This window comes from Haematobia irritans, chromosome 1 (genome assembly GCF_050003625.1).
Source record: "Haematobia irritans isolate KBUSLIRL chromosome 1, ASM5000362v1, whole genome shotgun sequence".
In the NCBI taxonomy this organism is placed as follows: Eukaryota; Metazoa; Arthropoda; class Insecta; order Diptera; family Muscidae; genus Haematobia; species Haematobia irritans.
In genome coordinates, this window is record NC_134397.1 from 68787570 (window position 1) to 68806282 (window position 18713).

The 18713-nt window shown below is 36.6% G+C and overlaps 2 protein-coding genes across 2 annotated transcripts; both read right to left on the reverse strand.

Annotated features, from left to right (window-relative positions):
- Positions 1-2981: 2981 nt before the first annotated feature.
- LOC142225706 (uncharacterized) lies at positions 2982-6470 on the reverse strand. The gene has a single exon (XM_075295549.1). It carries the CDS (start codon positions 6468-6470, stop codon positions 2982-2984), a length of 3489 nt encoding a protein of 1162 aa, XP_075151664.1.
- An 18-nt stretch (positions 6471-6488) lies between these two features.
- Positions 6489-8174, reverse strand: LOC142225718 (uncharacterized). Its single transcript, XM_075295556.1, has one exon. It carries the CDS (start codon positions 8172-8174, stop codon positions 6489-6491), a length of 1686 nt encoding a protein of 561 aa, XP_075151671.1.
- Positions 8175-18713: the final 10539 nt, after the last annotated feature.

Below are 18713 nucleotides of genomic sequence, written 5' to 3' on the forward strand. Positions count from 1 at the left end.
AAATTGAATTGACATTTGACTTAACGAATAGTTCCCTCTTACTTACTCTCTCTCTCTCTCTGTCTCATATACCCGAAGGTACGAATACCCCCGCCAATAAATTTTTAATTTATTATTTAAAACCCAAAATTTAATTGCGTTTTTATTTGTTTTCCCCCTCATTGATAAATTATTTTATTTAATTCCTCGCCTTTTCAGAGAAAAATCAAACAACTGCTTCGAACATTGAATTCAATTCTATACCATCATAGTTTGAGATTTACACAATTCGTTGTTAGCTACTATTTATGAAAATACTCCTAAAGACCAAAAAGAAAAATTAAAGAAAATAATAATAAACATGTAAGGACGGACGGGGGCGACTATAATATACCCTGCATAACTTTTTATACCCTCCACCATAGGATGGGAGTATATTAACTTTGTCATTCCGTTTGTAACACATCGAAATATTGCTCTACGACCCCATAAAGTATATATATTCTGGGTCGTGGTGAAATTCTGAGTCGATCTGAGCATGTCCGTCCGTCCGTCCGTCTGTTGAAATTACGCTAACTTCCGAGCGAAACAAGCTATCGACTTGAAACTTGGCACAAGTAGTTGTTATTGATGTAGGTCGGATGGTATTGCAAATGGGCCATATCGGTCCACTTTTAGGTATAGCACCCTAATATAAACGGACCCCCAAATTTGGCTTGCCGATCCACTAAGAAAAGCAAAATTCATCCGATCCGGCTGAAATTTGGTACATAGTGTTGGTAACAACCATGCAAAAATTTGTCCACATCGGCCCATAATTATATATAGCCCCCATATAAACCGATCCCCAGATTTGGCTTGCGTAGCCTCTAAGAGAAGCAAATTTCATCCGATACGGTTGAAATTAGGTACATGGTGTCAGCATATGATCTCTAAGAACCATGCAAAAATTGGTCCATATCGGTCCATAATTATATATAGCCCCCATATAAACCGATCCCCAGATTTGACCTCCGGAGCCCCTTTGAAGAGCAAAATTCATCCGATTCGGTTGAAATTTGGTACGCGATGTTAGTATATGATATTTAACAACCATGCCAAAAGTGGTCCATATCAGTCCATAATCATATATAGCCCCCATATAAACCGATCCCGAGATTTGGTTTTGGAGCCACTTGGAGGAGCAAATTTCATCCGAGTCAGTTGAAATTTGGTATATTGTGCTAGTATATGGCCGTTAACAACAATGCCTAACTAGGTCCATATCGGTCTATAGTTATATATAGCCCTCAAATAAATAGATCCCCAATCACACAAAAATTGGACCATATCAAGTTCATAATTGTATATAGCCCACATATGAACGACCCCCATATTTCAATTCTGGCTCTCTACGTACCGTGTAAAAGTCCATATCGATTCGTAATTATTTGTAGACTTACCTATACATTCTTTTTTTGTCTAATATAACAGGTTGGCTGATAAGTCCCCGGTCTAACAAAGAAAAACACATTTTTTTCTCCCAAAATTCGTTTTTAGTATTCAACATAGTTCCCTTCAATGATTATAACGACTGTACAATTCCTGATCGACCGTCTGGAAGTGGACTGTATTTATTTTTAGTGCAGCTCAGGAATCGTAAAATTATGCCAAGTAAAAATAAAAGAAATAAGAAAAAGAACAGGTTTCAGATTTCAAATGTTGTAACAGTTTATTGGTGTGTTGAGCTTCTTACCGGCTGGAGGACAGAATTCAAAGTGACCGAGTATAATAATGTAAGCTGACAATTGACCATTAGAGAGAGTATTTAAAAAAAAAGGAGTTAAAAAGAAAGTTGAAGCGAGACAACTAGGCTTATAGTACTAATAGATAAAAGCTTTTCTTTGCTTATAGCGTTGCCAATAATAATGAATTCAATGTTAATATTAATAGATACGTTAAGCTTAAAATTATTAATTCAGATTTATACAAGTGTATTTCAAGTAATTAATTCATGAAATTCCAAATATATATATATAAAAAAAAAAAACACAACTGTTAAACTAGGTTTAACATGCCGCCCGCCTTGCAGGATTGCAATGTTGGTAGCGACATGATCCGGAGACAGTCCAACCAAAAATACTACTTTGAAGAATTGGCATATGTGATGACGTTTGAATCATTCCAGCTCTTAATATCCCAGACAGCTGATCGTTTGCGACGATTAGTTCAATATTAGTTGGATTGAAAAAGTGAGGGTCAGCAAGATCGGTAATATGATCGAAAATTGTCCTCAATGAAGGCTCCGACGTGGGTTTTGGTAAAGTTGTGTTGAACTGAGGTTTAACCAAGGCGGTGATCTGGATTTTTACTTGCGGATCGTGGTAAGATTCCAAGTTGATCGTACAATACTCTCTATGATCTCGAACTGAAGTACTGAGATTTAAACGGTCAACAAATTTTTGCAAGACGACAGTCTGGGTCTCTCCGCTGCTCATAAGAAAACGAACTTTCGTTGGTCCTGTGGATGTTACCACGCGAGCGAGTGCCGTAGGTACAAATACATGAGAGGGTAGACGGCGGCTCAGTCTTTCATTAAGGTACTTTTGACGTTGATGAGGTACACTGGAACTTCTACGTGGACGAGTCCTGTTATTAGTACATCTGCGACTCATAGTTCTGTTTTGAGCATTTCTCAAGGGCCGTGATCGGGAAACATTAGAAGAATTTTGAGAATTCGGTTGCTGAATATTATCCATATGAACCATAGTATGGTGATTTTTGTTGCAAACTAAACATTTGTTCCGGGATGGACAAAAGTTCCTTTGATGGGCTGTGCACAGACAGTTAAAACAGAAACCTTTTTCTCGAATAATATTCCGGCGTTCAACAGCAGACATCCTTTGAAAATGTGGGCAGTGTTTGATAAAGTGACGCTTCTTACAAATGCGGCACATTGGTGTACTAGAGTTTAAGCTGAAATGGTAAGATTTATTTAGATATGCGAACGGTTGTGTTGAAGATTAATCTTGAGCAATTGGGAGAATGCATAACTTCACTAAAGGGCGAACAAGTATTCCATTCTGGGTACGTATTTCAGCAACACGCACGTTCGAATCTTGGCCCTTGTAAACCTTCAGTATTCGTCCTAAACACCATTCGTGTGGAGGGAGATTATCCTCCTTAACGACAACAAAATCATTTACTTTCAGGTTTTGCTGTACAGATTTCCATTTGTATCTCCTTTGGAGATCATAAATGTACTCAGTTTTCCAGCGCTTTGCAAATTGGATTTGTAATGCTTTAAGTCTTTGCCATCGACTTATCAGACTTAGATTATCCGAATAGTCCTCCGGGATGGCGATTAACGGCGCTCCTCTTAGTAAATGGCCAGGAGTCAGTGGGACAATATCAGCAGGATTCTCACTCATTGGAGAAAGTGGTCTAGAATTCAGTATACTTTCAATCCGCACAAGCAGTGTTGAGAACTCCTCATATGTAAATTTGAGATTGGAGGCGACTTTGCGCAAATGAGTTTTCATACTCTTCACTGCTGCCTCCCAGATTCCACCCATGTGGGGAGCATGAGGTGGAATGAAATGCCACGAGAAACCATGCAGATTATACTTTTCGGATACAGATATTTGTGCGGTTTTCAAAAACGTTTTGTATTCTGACGCTAATACTCTGCTTGCGCCAACAAAATTGGTTCCGTTATCGGAAAAGACTTTTTTTGGAAAACCTCTACGTCCCACAAAACGATTAAAGGTGGATAGAAAGGCTTCAGTCGTAAGCTCCGAGCAGACCTCTAAATGAACAGCCCGAGTGGATAAACACACAAAAATGGCAACATATCCTTTTTGCAGTTTGGCATTTCTAAGTTTCGATGTCTTCAATTCGAATGGCCCCGCGAAGTCGATACCAGTATGGGTAAAAGGCAACGAAAAGGTACATCGCTCAGATGGAAGAGAAGACATTATTTGATTCCGAATACGATTTTTGTATATGGTACAGTTTACACAATTCCTTATACATTTTCTAATGGCACTTTTCAATCGTATAATGTAAAACTCTTGGCGTATCGCGCGTAACATCACTTGATGTTCAGAATGTAACAACATATTATGCGTGAATTCAATAAATAATTTACAGAATCGCGATTTCTCAGGTAGAATTATTGGGTGCCGTTCGTTATAACTAAGGTCCGAATTAGATAATCGGCCATTCACCCGTAACAGTTTATTCTCGTCAAGAGTAGGATTCAGTGGTAATAGTCGGCTCTTTGCGTCAATGGGTAATTTATTTTCTAGTGATCGATATTCAGACGAATAGTATTTCAGTTGCGCCATGCGTATAAGATTGTACTTAACCAGCAGTATTTCTTCGTTTGTAATAAATTCAGTTTGTATATTGGGATCAGTTTCTCCTTTGCATTTTCTGACAAAGCGATATACGAAACATAATACACGCAAAGCTCGGTTAAAGGACGAAAATCGATCTAATATATCATCAAGTTGTGTGTCAGTATGAAAGTTTAATAATTTTCGTTCCAATACAGGTTCTTTGAATGTTGGAGATTTTGGCCAGAATTTAGCGGATTTTGACAGCCATTCAGGGCCATACCACCAAAGTGAATTTGTACTCAATTCGGAAGCTGTACATCCCCGAGTACCCAGATCGGCAGGATTTTCACTTGTTGGGACATGCCTCCAAGTTGCATTCCCAATGTTATCCAGAATTTCGGAAATTTTATTGGCGACAAAAGTTTTCCAGTAAAATGGTGGCTTTTCTAACCATGCCAATGTAATAGTCGAGTCAGACCAGAGATATATGTCTGAAACACGTAAGCTCATATTTTGACAAACAGATTTAAGCAGTTTTGATAAAAGAGCAGCCGCGCATAATTCAAGCCTGGGTAAACTCACAGTTTTTAACGGGGCAACTTTGCTCTTCGAAGCCAGCAAATGAGTTGTTCTGGTATTTTCGGAAGAAATGGTACAGATATATAAGCAGGCACAGTATGCTTTCTCGGAAGCATCACAGAATCCGTGCATTTCAACTTGTCTGTCGGGTGAATAATTGAGCCATCGTGGAATTTTAATTGACTCAATGTCAGGAAAATTGAGAATAAAACAGTTCCATTTTTCGAACGAATGGGTTTTGATCTCCTCGTCCCAGTCAGTCCCGTCGATCCATAATTGTTGAAGCAACATTTTCGCTGTAACAATTATTGGTGATAACCAACCTGCCGGATCGAAAATTTTTGCGACTATTGACAATATCTTTCTTTTAGTTAGCGGACCAGGAGGAATAGTAATATTCGATACCTTATAGTAAAACGAATCAGTCATTGCATTCCATCGAATGCCCAATGTTTTGGTATCACTTGTGTCCTCTAGTTTTAGAAAATCTTCGTTTAGAAGATCCTCGGGGGCCATGTGTTGCAGAATATCAGGGCTATTTGCCGTAATCTTTTTGAGAGGAAACCCAGCTGAATTCAGTAAATCGATCAGTTGTAACAAGTAATATTTTGTTTCAGCGATTGAATGACCACCAGAAAGAACATCGTCGACATATATCTGGTGTTGCAATATGGATGAAGCAGTTGGATGAGTATCTTTAGCGTCTTCGCTCAATTGAAGGAGCGTTCTAATCGCTAAATATGGAGCACAGTTTACTCCAAAGGTTACAGTTTTCAAACAGTAATCGTTTATGGTTTCAGTCGACAAATTTCTAAACAATATTCGCTGAAATTGTCTATCATCAGGATGAACGTATATTTGGCGATACATCTTCTGGATGTCACCATTAAAAACGTATCTAAAAAAACGCCATCGTAAAACAACATTCATCAGATCGTTTTGAAGAATGGGTCCAGTATGCAGGATATCGTTCAAAGAAACTCCAGTAGTTGTTTTCTTTGACGCATTAAATACCACTCTAACTTTAGTGGACGCTCGCTCAGGTTTCACTACAGCATGGTGTGGTAAATAAAATGAAAAATATTTTGAATTCTTAGAGACTTCAAAACTTGAAGTGGGCTCCATATGATCTAATTCAAGATACTCAGACAAAACTTTGTTATACTCTACAGATAATTCAGGCGATTTTTGCAAAGTTCTTTCCATGCGTAGTAATTGACCCATAGCAGCTCGTCTGGATGAACCGAGCGCTATTTCAGAAGGTAAATCTTGCCGAAATGGTAATCTTACAACATATCGACCATTTGGTAAGCGACTGGTAGTTTTAACGTAGAAGTCTTCACACCAGTTGTCATTATCAGAAGGTGGTCTCGATGTGGGAACTTCTTCCAATTCCCAAAACTTTCGAATATCTTCATTTAGTGTTTCATTGGAGTTCACCCAAGATGCAAATGTTGAAACAGTTCGAAGTTTTGGGGGCCCACTTATGACCCAACCAAATTCAGTATTTTGAGCCAAAAGACTTCCAGCTATGTTTTTCTCTACACCAGATTTTATAATGGAAGGAAAAACGTCGCTTCCCAATAGCATATCTATAGGACCAGGTTTTTAGAAGTTTGGATCTGCTAGATCTAAGCGGTTCAATTCATTCCAGTTAGAAATGTTGGTTGGTGAACTTGGCATCAAATGCTTCAAGTTGGAAACTACTAACGCAGAAGTGTGAACTTTAAATTCAGATTTGCGAGATTTCAGAACAATCTGGCAAAATCTTGAAGAATTTTCCAAGGTAGTGCCGCCAAGGCCAGATATCCTCGTAAAGGATTTCTTGGTAGGAATTCCAAATTGTTTTACCAATCTGTTTGAAATAAACGACTCCTGAGAGCCTTGGTCTATGAAGACCCTAACAGTAATATTCATTCCCAAATGCTCCAAGTCCACTAAAGCGGTGGGCAAGACTGTTCCTTCCCCAGAATTAAGAAAATTTGATTGGACATTTGGAGTCATTTCAGAATAAGCAGCCGCCGACGTAGTGGGCTCATTTTCATATTCCGTTTCTACATGAAAGGTCGTAACATTAGTTCGTGGCGCCTGTTGGTTCCGAACCTGCGCCGAATCAGGATGTAGTAATGTATGATGCCTTTGTCCACACTTCTGGCATACATTATCACTCTGACAGTCTTCAGAAATGTGACCATAACCCAAGCAGTTTTCACACAGTTTATTATCAGTTACGAATTTTTGCTTTTGTTGAAAAGACCAATTCTTAAATTTAGAACAAGCGCGAATGGTGTGGTTTTGCTTACACACCTTACAGGGTTTATACTTTTGTTCAGTTTTAGTGTAATAAGTCTGAGACTTTTGCGTAACAGGTTGAGGAACCGATGGTTTCCTCATATCAGAAATGGATTCCAACATATCGAGCCGATTTGAAATAAAATCATCAAGTTGACTCCATGAAGGCATGTTCTTGTGATCAGTCAGTGAATTCTCCCAGGCCGCTAATGTTTCATCTGGTAGTCTTGATGAAACCCAGTAAACTAAAATAGGGTCCCAGGATATCACTGAAATATTGTAAGTCTGCAGGACTGAAATACAGTTATTTATCGTATATTGGAGATTTCGCAGAGCCTTTCCTTTCTCCGATGTCACACGCTCCGTTTCAAAGATTTTTCTCAATTGATGGTTAATGAGAATACGTTTGTTCTCATAACGTTGTCGGAGTGCCTCCCATGCTAGGCTGAAATTATCATCAGTAAGCGCAAACTGTTTGACAATCCGATTAGCCTCACCGCGAGTCTTCGATCTCAAATGAAACAGTTTTTGAGCGGCAGACAGTCTTGGATGTTTTATATATATTGCAGAGAACATGTCTCTGAAGCTAGGCCAGTTGTCATACCCGCCGCTGAAAATCTCAGTGTCGCAAGGAGGGACTTTTACTGAAAAGCCAATTTCTTCAGAAGGTGTATTTTCCCTTCGTTCACCAGGTTGCGAAGATATTTCCATTTTCCTTCGCTCTATCCCCATTAAATCCAAAATAGAGGTTTTACATGTTTTGTATGCCCTACATGACTCATTGAATTTGGAGTGAATTGCCTCTCTCTCTTTGGCCGAGTGTTTCTCCTCAGTGGTCATTTCGGTCTCATATACTTGAGTCAGTACACCCCATCTACGTTCTAAATCATCTAACTCAACTTGAAGGCTAGAAATCGTGTGCTCAGCCACGTCAATGGTTGCAAAGTTAGCACAGAAAGTGACCAGCTGGTCCGAAAAGAAAATAAACTTTTGCGATGACATGGTGTAAACCGAAAAATAATACAAATTCAATATGCACCAACAGAAATTCAGTAAATAGAAGTGACTTCCAACTCACTTTCCACAAACAGTCACTTTGGATATAGAGATATATTTACCGAAAAAGTTAAAGACTCTCAGATTTTCAAAAAAAAATAGATCATCCAAATTTGTATATGAGACTCACGCGAGCAAATCGTCCAAAAAATAAACGAAAATATCAATAAGCAAATGTAATTCAAGTAATCAAAATCAAGAAAAACAATTTTTTTTTTTCAATTTAAATTTAGAAATACTCAAATACATTAACTCTTATTTCAGTAGAACTTACTTAAGAGCTGTAATATTTTGTGCCGAAATGTTGAAAATATTTCAGGAAATGATGAGATTGAATTGTGATATTGAATCGTGGAGCGATTATCAGATTAGTGTAACTGAATGCAAGTATTTCTTAAGAACAAACTTTGCTTGTTGTTTGAACTTGTAATCCAAAATGATACGGTATTTTTTTTTTTAACATACAAAATTAGAATTCTCCAATGCAAGTAAAATTTTCTTCAGAATACAATTTTCTTCAGATAACGTAATTTTCTTCAGAATAAATTGTATGAATTTATGCTAAAAACAAAAAAAAAAATCCATAGGTCACTGGTTCATATCCGGTTCGAAGGACCATGTACAATTCCTGATCGACCGTCTGGAAGTGGACTGTATTTATTTTTAGTGCAGCTCAGGAATCGTAAAATTATGCCAAGTAAAAATAAAAGAAATAAGAAAAAGAACAGGTTTCAGATTTCAAATGTTGTAACAGTTTATTGGTGTGTTGAGCTTCTTACCGGCTGGAGGACAGAATTCAAAGTGACCGAGTATAATAATGTAAGCTGACAATTGACCATTAGAGAGAGTATTTAAAAAAAAGGAGTTAAAAAGAAAGTTGAAGCGAGACAACTAGGCTTATAGTACTAATACACTCTTAGAAAAATATGTTTTTCATATGTTCCGATATAAACAAAATGTGTTTCGGGCACAATTTTAAAACACAATATATTTAAGTGCAAACATGTAATGTTCCTAAACTAACACTAAATGTTTGGGACATCTATGTTAATATGTTAGAATATATTATGTTTGGGGCATGAATGTTTCATAAAAATCATATGTGTGAATGCAAACATATATAAATTTACAAATTTCGACTAAACATACATATGTTGTGATATTTTATTCAAAGCGACAGAGAGAGAGAGAGAGTATAGAGAAAGAAATAGAGATGGAAACCGGGAGAGTTGACAAAAGATATCAACATAACACAGCGAAAGAATCAAAAGAGAACAAAACTCTTTTATGATAAGGCCAAAAATTATATTCTTAAGTCTAAATATTATTTAATTTGAATAAAGAGAATGGACATTCGGAACCAAGAGAATAGACATTTGAAAAACAGCATATGTTTTCGCCTTGAGAGCAGCATTTTATGTATGTGTGGACATGTGTTTTGTTTATCATTTTCGCATTATGGGCGAAAAATTTTTCATTTATATCAAGCACTTTTACTGACTATAAATCTTTAATAACCCACATTTCGAAGTTTCATTATAAAAATTTAATATAGTATAAATATAAATGTGTAAATTAAAAAAAAAGTGTTCGGTCGGAGCAGGGATTGAACCCACGACCCTTTGCATGCAAGGCAGATATGCTAACCACTGCTCCACGTGGCAAACAAATGTATGTTTCTGTTAAATAATGTTATGTTTGCATGGGCTCGTGGGCGCTGCAAACTATGCTATATAAATGTAACTTATAACGATAATTATCTGCTGGTGACCATAACAGCTACGTAGCCCAGTGGATAGTGTGTTGGCTTACAAACTGTGTGGTCCTCGGTTCGATTCTCCGTGCAGGCGAAAGGTAAAATTTAAAAAATTTATAAAAGTGAATAATTTCTTCAACATTATTTGTATTACAGAAAAAGGTGCCAAGAAGAAATATATTTCGTGGAAGTGAAAATAAAGTGTATGTTAGGGAATGAGCACAATCGTCTTTGGGAAAAATTCTTCCAAGCATATAATATTTTTGGCTCAAAATGCTTCCAAACATATAATATGTTCACATAAAACAAACATATTAATGTTTCGGCAGTATCCAATAATATATGTGCTTCCTGCAAAATATGTTTGGAACATATGTTAAAGAAGCGATTTTTTTTTAGGGTGTAGATAAAAGCTTTTCTTTGCTTATAGCGTTGCCAATAATAATGAATTCAATGTTAATATTAATAGATACGTTAAGCTTAAAATTATTAATTCAGATTTATACAAGTGTATTTCAAGTAATTAATTCATGAAATTCCAAATATATATATATAAAAAAAAAAACACAACTGTTAAACTAGGTTTAACAACGACCTTCCAATTTTTTGATACCATTTTGGTAGAACTCCTTCGGTTTTGCCTCAAAATAGGCCTCAGTTTCGGCGATCACCTCTTCATTGCAGCCAAATTTTTCCCTGCGAGCATCCTTTTGAGGTCTGAGAACAAGAAAAACTCGCTGGGGCCAGATCTGGAGAATACGGTGGGTGGGGAAGCAATTCGAAGCCCAATTCATGAATTTTTGCCATCGTTCTCAATGACTTGTGGCACGGTGCGTTGTCTTGGTGGAACAACACTTTTTTATTCTTCATATGGGGCCGTTTTGCCGCAATTTCGACCTTCACACGCTCCAATAACGCCATATAATAGTCACTGTTGATGGGTTTTCCCTTCTCAAGAGAATCGATAAAAATTATTCCATGCGCATCCCAAAAAACAGAGGCCATTACTTTGCCAGCGGACTTTTGAGTCTTTCCACGCTTCGGAGACGGTTCACCGCATATCCAAATATTGATGAATGATATGACCAACACATTCCTTTGATATCATCAAGGCCTCTGCTATATCGATCAATTTCATTTTACGGTCATTCAAAATCATTTTGTGGATTTTTTTGATGTTTTCGTCGGTAACCACCTCTTTCGGGCGTCCACTGTGTTCACCTTCCTCCGTGCTCATTTCACCACGCTTGAATTTTGCATACCAATCAATTATTGTTGATTTCCCTGGGGCAGAGTCCGGAAACTCATTATCAAGCCAAGTTTTTGCTTCCACCGTATTTTTGCCCTTCAGAAAACAGTATTTTATCAAAACACGAAATTTCTTTTTTCCATTTTTTTCACAATAACAAAAGTTGCTTCACAAAAGACGCTCTATCTCACAAACTAATTGACTTACAGACGTCAAATTTTGACACGAATCATTTGAAGGTTGGTACTATATAAAAATAATATGCATTTAATACTAGCGACGCCATCTATGTGTCACACCGGGGACTTATCAGCCAACCTGTTATGCCACGTATGGACTAACTCACAATTTAGAAAACGATGTTCAGAAGTTTTAAGATACCACAACCCAATTAATTCGTTTGTGGGTGACAGTTTTTCGTAGAAGTTTCTACGCAATCCATGGTGGAGGGTACATAGGATTCGGCCTGGCCGAATTTACGGCGGTATATACTTGTTAGATCTACGCTTTTGATGTCATTTCAAATCTTTCATATTTATTCGGTTCTATATATAAATAATTATACATATATTTGACCCGATCTGGACAAAATTTGACTACGATAAAATCTATAGACTTACAATTTAAGTCGGCCAATGTCCTGCGCTAGGGTGGAACACAATGTTAGTAAAAAAATATCGGAAACATGTAAATCTGAGCAATTTTAAGGAAACTTCGCCAAACTTTATCTATGATTTATCACTCGATATATATGTATTAGAAGTTTAGGAAAATTAGAATCATTTTTACAACATTTCGACTAAGCAGTGGCGATTTAACAAAGGAAAAGTTGGTATTTTGACCACTTTTGTCGAAATTAAAAAAAAAAAAAAAACAAGTATATACGGCCGTAAGTTCGGCCAGGCCGAAGCTTATGTACCCTCCATCATGGATTGCGTAGAAACTTCTTCTAAACACTGCCATCCAGAATCGAATTACTTAAGTTGCGGTAACGCTTGCCGATGGTAAGGTATCTTAAAACCTCCTACCACCATCTTCTAAATTGTATGTAAGTCCATACGTGCTATATATTAAATCAAAAAAGATCGATCCAATACGTATATAATTCAGTTTGACAAAGTATACATAAAATTTTGACAAAATTTTCTACAGAAAAAAATTTTAACAAAATTTTCTACAGAAAAAAATTTTAACAAAATTTTCTACAGAAAAAAATTTTAACAAAATTTCTATAGAAATAAAATTTTCACAAAATTTTCTATAGAAATAAAAATTTTGACAAAATTTTCTATAGAAAGAAAATTTTGACAAAAATTTCTACAGAAATAAAATTTTAACAAAATTTTTTATAGAATAAACTTTTGACAAAATTTTCTATAGAAATAAAATCTTGGTAGATTATTTTTGGCTCGAGTGGCTACCATGATTATGGACCGAATAAAATTTGAACAAAATTTTCTATAGAAATAAAATTTTGACAAAATTTTCTATAGAAATAAAATTTTGGTAGATTATTTTTGGCTCTAGTGGCAACCATGATTATGAACCGATATGGACCAATTTTTGTGTGATTGGACCAATTTTGGTATGGTTGTTAGCGACCATATACTAACACCACGTTCCTAATGTGAACCGGATCGGATGAATTTTGCTCCTCCAAGAGGCTCCGGAGGTCAAATCTGGAGAACGTTTTATAAATGGGGCTATATATAATTATGGACCGATATGGACCAATTCTGGCACGGTTGTTAAAGATCATATACTAACACCATGTTCCAAATTACAACCGGATTGGATGAAATTTTCTTCTCTTGGAGACTTCGCACGCCAAATCTGAGGATCGGTTTAAATGGGGGCTATATATAATTATGAACCGATGTGGACCAATTTTTGCATGGTTGTTAGAGCCCATATACCAATATCATGTACCAAATTTCAGGCGGATCGGATGAAATTTGCTTCTCTTTGAGGCTCCGCAACCCAAATCTGGGGATCGGTTTATATGGACGCTATATATAATTATGGACCGATGTGGACCAATTTTTGAACGATTGTTAGAGACCATATACCAACATCATGTACCAAATTTCAGCCGGATCGGATGAAATTTGCTTCTCTTTGAGGCTCCGCAAGCCAAATCTGGGGATCTGTTTATATGGGGGCTATATATAATTATGGACCGATGTGGACCAATTTTTGCACGATTATTAGAGACCATATACCAACACCATGTACCAAATTTCAGCCGGATCGGATGAAATACGCTTCTCTTAGAGGCTCCACAAGCCAAATCTGGGGATCGGTTTATATGGGGGCTATATATAATTATGGACCGATGTGGACCAAGTTTTGCTTGGTTGTTAAAGACCATATACCAACACCATGTACCAAATTTCAGCCGGATCGGATGAAATATGCTTCTGTTAGAGGCTCCACAAGCCAAATCTGAGGGTCCCTTTATATGGGGGCTATACGTAAAAGTGGACCGATATGGCCCATTTTCAATACCATCCGACCTACATCGATAACAACTACTTGTGCCAAGTTTCAAGTCGATAGCTTGTTTCGTTCGGAAGTAAGCGTGATTTCAACAGACGGACGGACGGACGGACATGCTTAGATCGACTCAGAATTTCACCACGACCCAGAATATATATACTTTATGGGGTCTTAGAGCAATATTTCGATGTGTTACAAACGGAATGACAAAGTTAATATACCCCCATCCTATGATGGAGGGTATAAAAAAAAACATATATTTGGGAGCTATATCTAAATCTGAACTTATTTCAACCAACATTGGCCCGCATAGCTACAATGCTAATTCTACTCCCAGTGCAAAATTGCAACTAAATCGGAGTGTTCTATGAGTGTAAATCGGGCGAAAGCTATATATGGGAGCTATATCTAAATCTGAACCGATATCCAACAAATTTGGCACAGACATTTGAAATGTTAATCCTACTTCCTGTGCAAAATTTCAAGTAAATCGGATTGAAAGATTGGCCACTGTGGTCGTATGAGTGTAAGTCGGGCGAACGGTATATATGGGAGCTATATCTAAATCTGAACCGATTTCAATAAAATTTGGCACACTTAAATACAGTAATAATTGTTCTTCTTGTGCAAAGCAAATTAAGCAAATTAGCGTAAAACTCTGTCTTCTGGGGCCATATAAGTCCATATCGGGCTAAAGATATATATGGGAGCTATATCTAAATCTGAACCGATTTTTTCCAAAATCAATAGGGTTCTATTCTGAGCCAAAACACATACTTGTGCCAAATTTGAAGTCGATTGGACTAAAACTGCGACCTAGACATTGATTACAAAAATGTGTTTATAGACAGACGGACAGACGGTCATTGCTATATCGACTCAGGAGCCCACCCTGAGCATTTTTGCCAAAGACACCATGTGTCTATCTCGTCTCTTTCTGGGTGTTGCAAACATATGCATATGCAACTTATAATACCCTGTTCCACAGTGTGGCGCAGGGTATAAATATGGGAAATATTTAAATTTGTAACCAACTTCACAAAAGAGCATTTATGATTTATCGGTCGAGAGATATATGTTAGAAGTGTAGGAAAATTTGAGTCATTTTTACTTATCAGTGATGATTTTACAAGGAAAATGTGGGTATTTTGGACATTTTTGGCCAAATCGGAAAAAACATATATATTGGAGCTATATCTAAATATATATAAAATCCCTTGCCATTGAGCTTAACATAGAATCAGACAGCAATCAGTGATAAGAGAGAAATTCACCACTGCGGTATCACAATGGACTGAATATCCTAAGTGAGCTTGGAATATTGCGCTGCCACTATACCTAAGCTAACCTATCTAAATGTCAATTGATTTCAACTAAATTTGGCATACTTAGTAAGAATGGTAGTGCTACTCCCTGTGCAAAATTTCAAAATCGTAGTTAAAATTTTGTCTCTGTGTACATATGAGTGTACATAGGGCGAACGATATATATGGGAGCTGTATCTAAATCTGAACCGATTTCTTTCAAATTTGACATGCATATTTACAATTTTAATTCTACTCCCGATTTACACTCTCTGGTCATATGTGTGTAAATCGGTCAAAAGATATATATGAGAGCTAAACCTAAATCTGAACCTACCACTTCACATCAGTTGTACTCTTTTTGCAAAATTTAAAGCAAATCAGGGAAAACATGTGGCTTCTGGAGCTATATAAGTATATATCGGGCGAAACATATTTATGGGAACTCTATCTAAATTTGAACCGATTTCTTCCAAAATCAGTAGCATTCTTTTCTGACCCAAAATAGATACTTGTGATAAATTTGAGGTTGATTGGAATAGACTGGGATTAGAAAAATGTGTTCACAGACAGACGGATATGGCTATTTTGGTTCAGGGGCCGGTCCTATACAACATTGCTAAAGACATTATGGTTTCATCTCGTCTTCTTCTGGGTGCTGCAAACATATGCACTAACTTGTGATACCCTGTTCCACAGTGTGGCGCAGGGTATAAAAATAATACAGTAATCAAAGAAATGCCCCTTCTATGATAACAGTCGAAAATTAATTTATCAATGTGTTATAACATGTGGATACATAAACCTTTGTATTATAATTAAATAAAAACAACCTCTATGTGATATTTCATCATTCAAAATTTCAGTTAAACATCAATCAATATCAAACAATATGATCAATGATAGCCCCTAGTCATTATTTTCCACTCACATGTATTCAATGGAAAAGTTTTATTGGTGACATTTTAAGAAATTCCTATAATTTCAGATATGTAGATGTGAACACACACACACTCACACAGTGTATGTGTACACAATATGTAGAAGAAGAAATAAAATCCCGTTCGTGTCTTAAGTCTTTCGTTTAACTAATCGAACACATTAACATTTTTCATAAATATTTAGAATTTCTTTAGCGGTGATAACAATAATTTATCATGGCATGAAAAATTTACATAAAATGTAGCTACCAATAAATATCTGACGCTTCTTTCATGGCAAATACTCACAAATTCTGCGAAACCAAAACGTTTAAAATGCTTTAAACCAGTTCATTGGGCATCTTGAACATACTCTGTGGTTCTGGCAATTGCTCCATTTGATTGTGTGTCAGTATAGCTTTATGCCACTTAAGGCATTTTCAGTAGAACAAACTCCTACACAATTTACATGCACAGCGCCCACAGCGGAAAACTACAGCCGCTACTATTCATCGTGGTGAAGTTAAAAGACCGGTGCTGCTTTGTGAATATTTTTTATGGCTTAGAAAACAATCTAGTAGGGATGATAGAGAAGATGCTGTGTTACAGTGGAGGGAATTGAAGCGACTTATAAGTCGAAAATCGAATTTTTGTAAAAAAATCGAAAATCCAAGGTTACCATTAGTAACACTCACACTAAACTAATTAATGTTAATTTTTTCCCAAATCGCCTGATTAAACTTCACTGTTAACTAAAATTGGCTAATCAACTTTTGGAAGTGACCAAAATCCACGTTGAATAATAAATCGAAAACTCGACTTTGAAGTGAATGGAGGATCTGAATTAGATTCCATTGCTGACAACTCATCAATTCTCACAGTATTCGAGAACTGATTTACTCAAGATTTTAAAATGTCCTAATTGCAAATAGTGGAGTAGGAACAAGTATAAAAGATCATAAATTCGGTCGAGCCCACCACAATGCATAAAATATAATAATTTCCTTTTAGCTGGACTTGATGAAACGTTATCCTTACAAAGCAATTTTTATCCGATATGCGTGAAATTAGGTTAGGTATAGTAGCAGCCTGCTATTTTCGACTCACATAGATTCAGTGCCTTTAATACCACATGTGGTGAACTTTTCTCTTATCAAGGAGTTTATGACAAGCTGAGTCCGAAAGGCATTTCACATTATGGTGAAAGCACTTAGAGAAACATTGATACACTCAGAAATGTCCGTAGCATTACTGAGAGGGGATAACCACGTCTGCAAAACTTGTTGGTATTTGGTCGAAACTGGGAATGAACCCACGGTCTTATTAATGCTGATTCCCATACAGGCATCGTCTTAGAATTTCTCCCTGATCAAGAATATATATACTCTATATAGTCAGAAATCGATATTTCGATTTGTGTTACAAAAGGAAAGAAAAACTTATTATATCCCCGATCACAATTCTTGGGATTGTGAATATAAAACTCGAATAGATCGATTTTTATTTTATTGATTTTTTCACAACCTATCTTAGCTACTCAAACACATGATAGAGGATATATGAGCTTGCAAATTTATAAAGTTTCCCATTGTGATGTTGGTGCTCATGATGTGTGTGTTGTGTTTACCGGGAACATATGGAAGCAGCTGGTGGCTATGACAGCTCTAACCGAATAACTATCCGCCATCTCTGGTGTTTGTTGGTAATATGCACATTGAGCACCATATGATGAACGTTGCTTTAATTAAAAAACGTTTCCAAGGCAGTCTTGTGAAAAATTCTTCATTTCTCATCTTTTTAGCCTGGATGGCTGCCGCCTCAACGTGCTACAACTACTGTTACACCAAAAAGGAAAACTAAAATGCTTATTGGGGACGTGTTTATTGATGCCACGAAGCAAAGTAACCTCAGAAACATCAGAAGCCCGGACCACACTTGTATTGAGAGTAAATATTGTGGGGGGAGTAGAAGAAAAGTAGCACTTGAAGGCGGTTTTTAAAGCCGCAACGCACATTTCATAATCACGTTATAGATTTTGATATTTATACTCATGTGTAGGATGTTGCTGTTCTTTTCATTATTTGATTATGTTGCATCCTTCACCCCTGGATGCTGGCTTCTGGCAATTTTCGCTACTACACCATTTAATATTTGATTTCTTATTTTTCAATTGGCTTATGAAAAGCTATGGATACACGATAACACATTGTTCGCATGGCATTTTTGAAGTATAGCTCACCATGGACTTTGATTATTTGGGTTATTTTTCTCAAAACGCATCAATTTCATTTGACATGTATGTCAATATGGGAGGCTTTTAGAAATTTAATGGGTTTTCTTAAACTTTTTATCTTGGCTTTTCATAAAAACAAGTGTAGCGTGTAAGAATGATGCTGAGGTTAGGCTGAAATTCATTTACTTAATATGAATTTGAGTTATCAGGTTCCTCTAATCTATCAAGTTATGAATCTAATAATACTGAACAAATTTACACAGTTCGAAATATTTTATCTTTATATTTATAGCAATACTAGCGCAACCCGGTTCACTTCGCTGCGCCCTCCTAAGCGTATTTTTAGGGACATTTTGCGTTAATTTAGTCAACCATATCCTTCGTTCTGAAAACAAATTCGATAAGATTTGAATTCTTTCAAACAAATCGGACAACTTGATTTTTCGTTTATAGATATAAATACGGCGGATATGCAGATGTAAAGCGGTCCTCCTTAAATGTCGGGGAGAGGGTGTTCCCTTTCC

What these genes read in the sequence shown, in the direction of transcription:
- LOC142225706 (XM_075295549.1), bottom strand. Translation starts at nt 6,470, where the DNA reads ATGCTATTGGGAAGCGACGTTTTTCCTTCCATTATAAAATCTGGTGTA.
- LOC142225718 (XM_075295556.1), bottom strand. Translation starts at nt 8,174, where the DNA reads ATGTCATCGCAAAAGTTTATTTTCTTTTCGGACCAGCTGGTCACTTTC.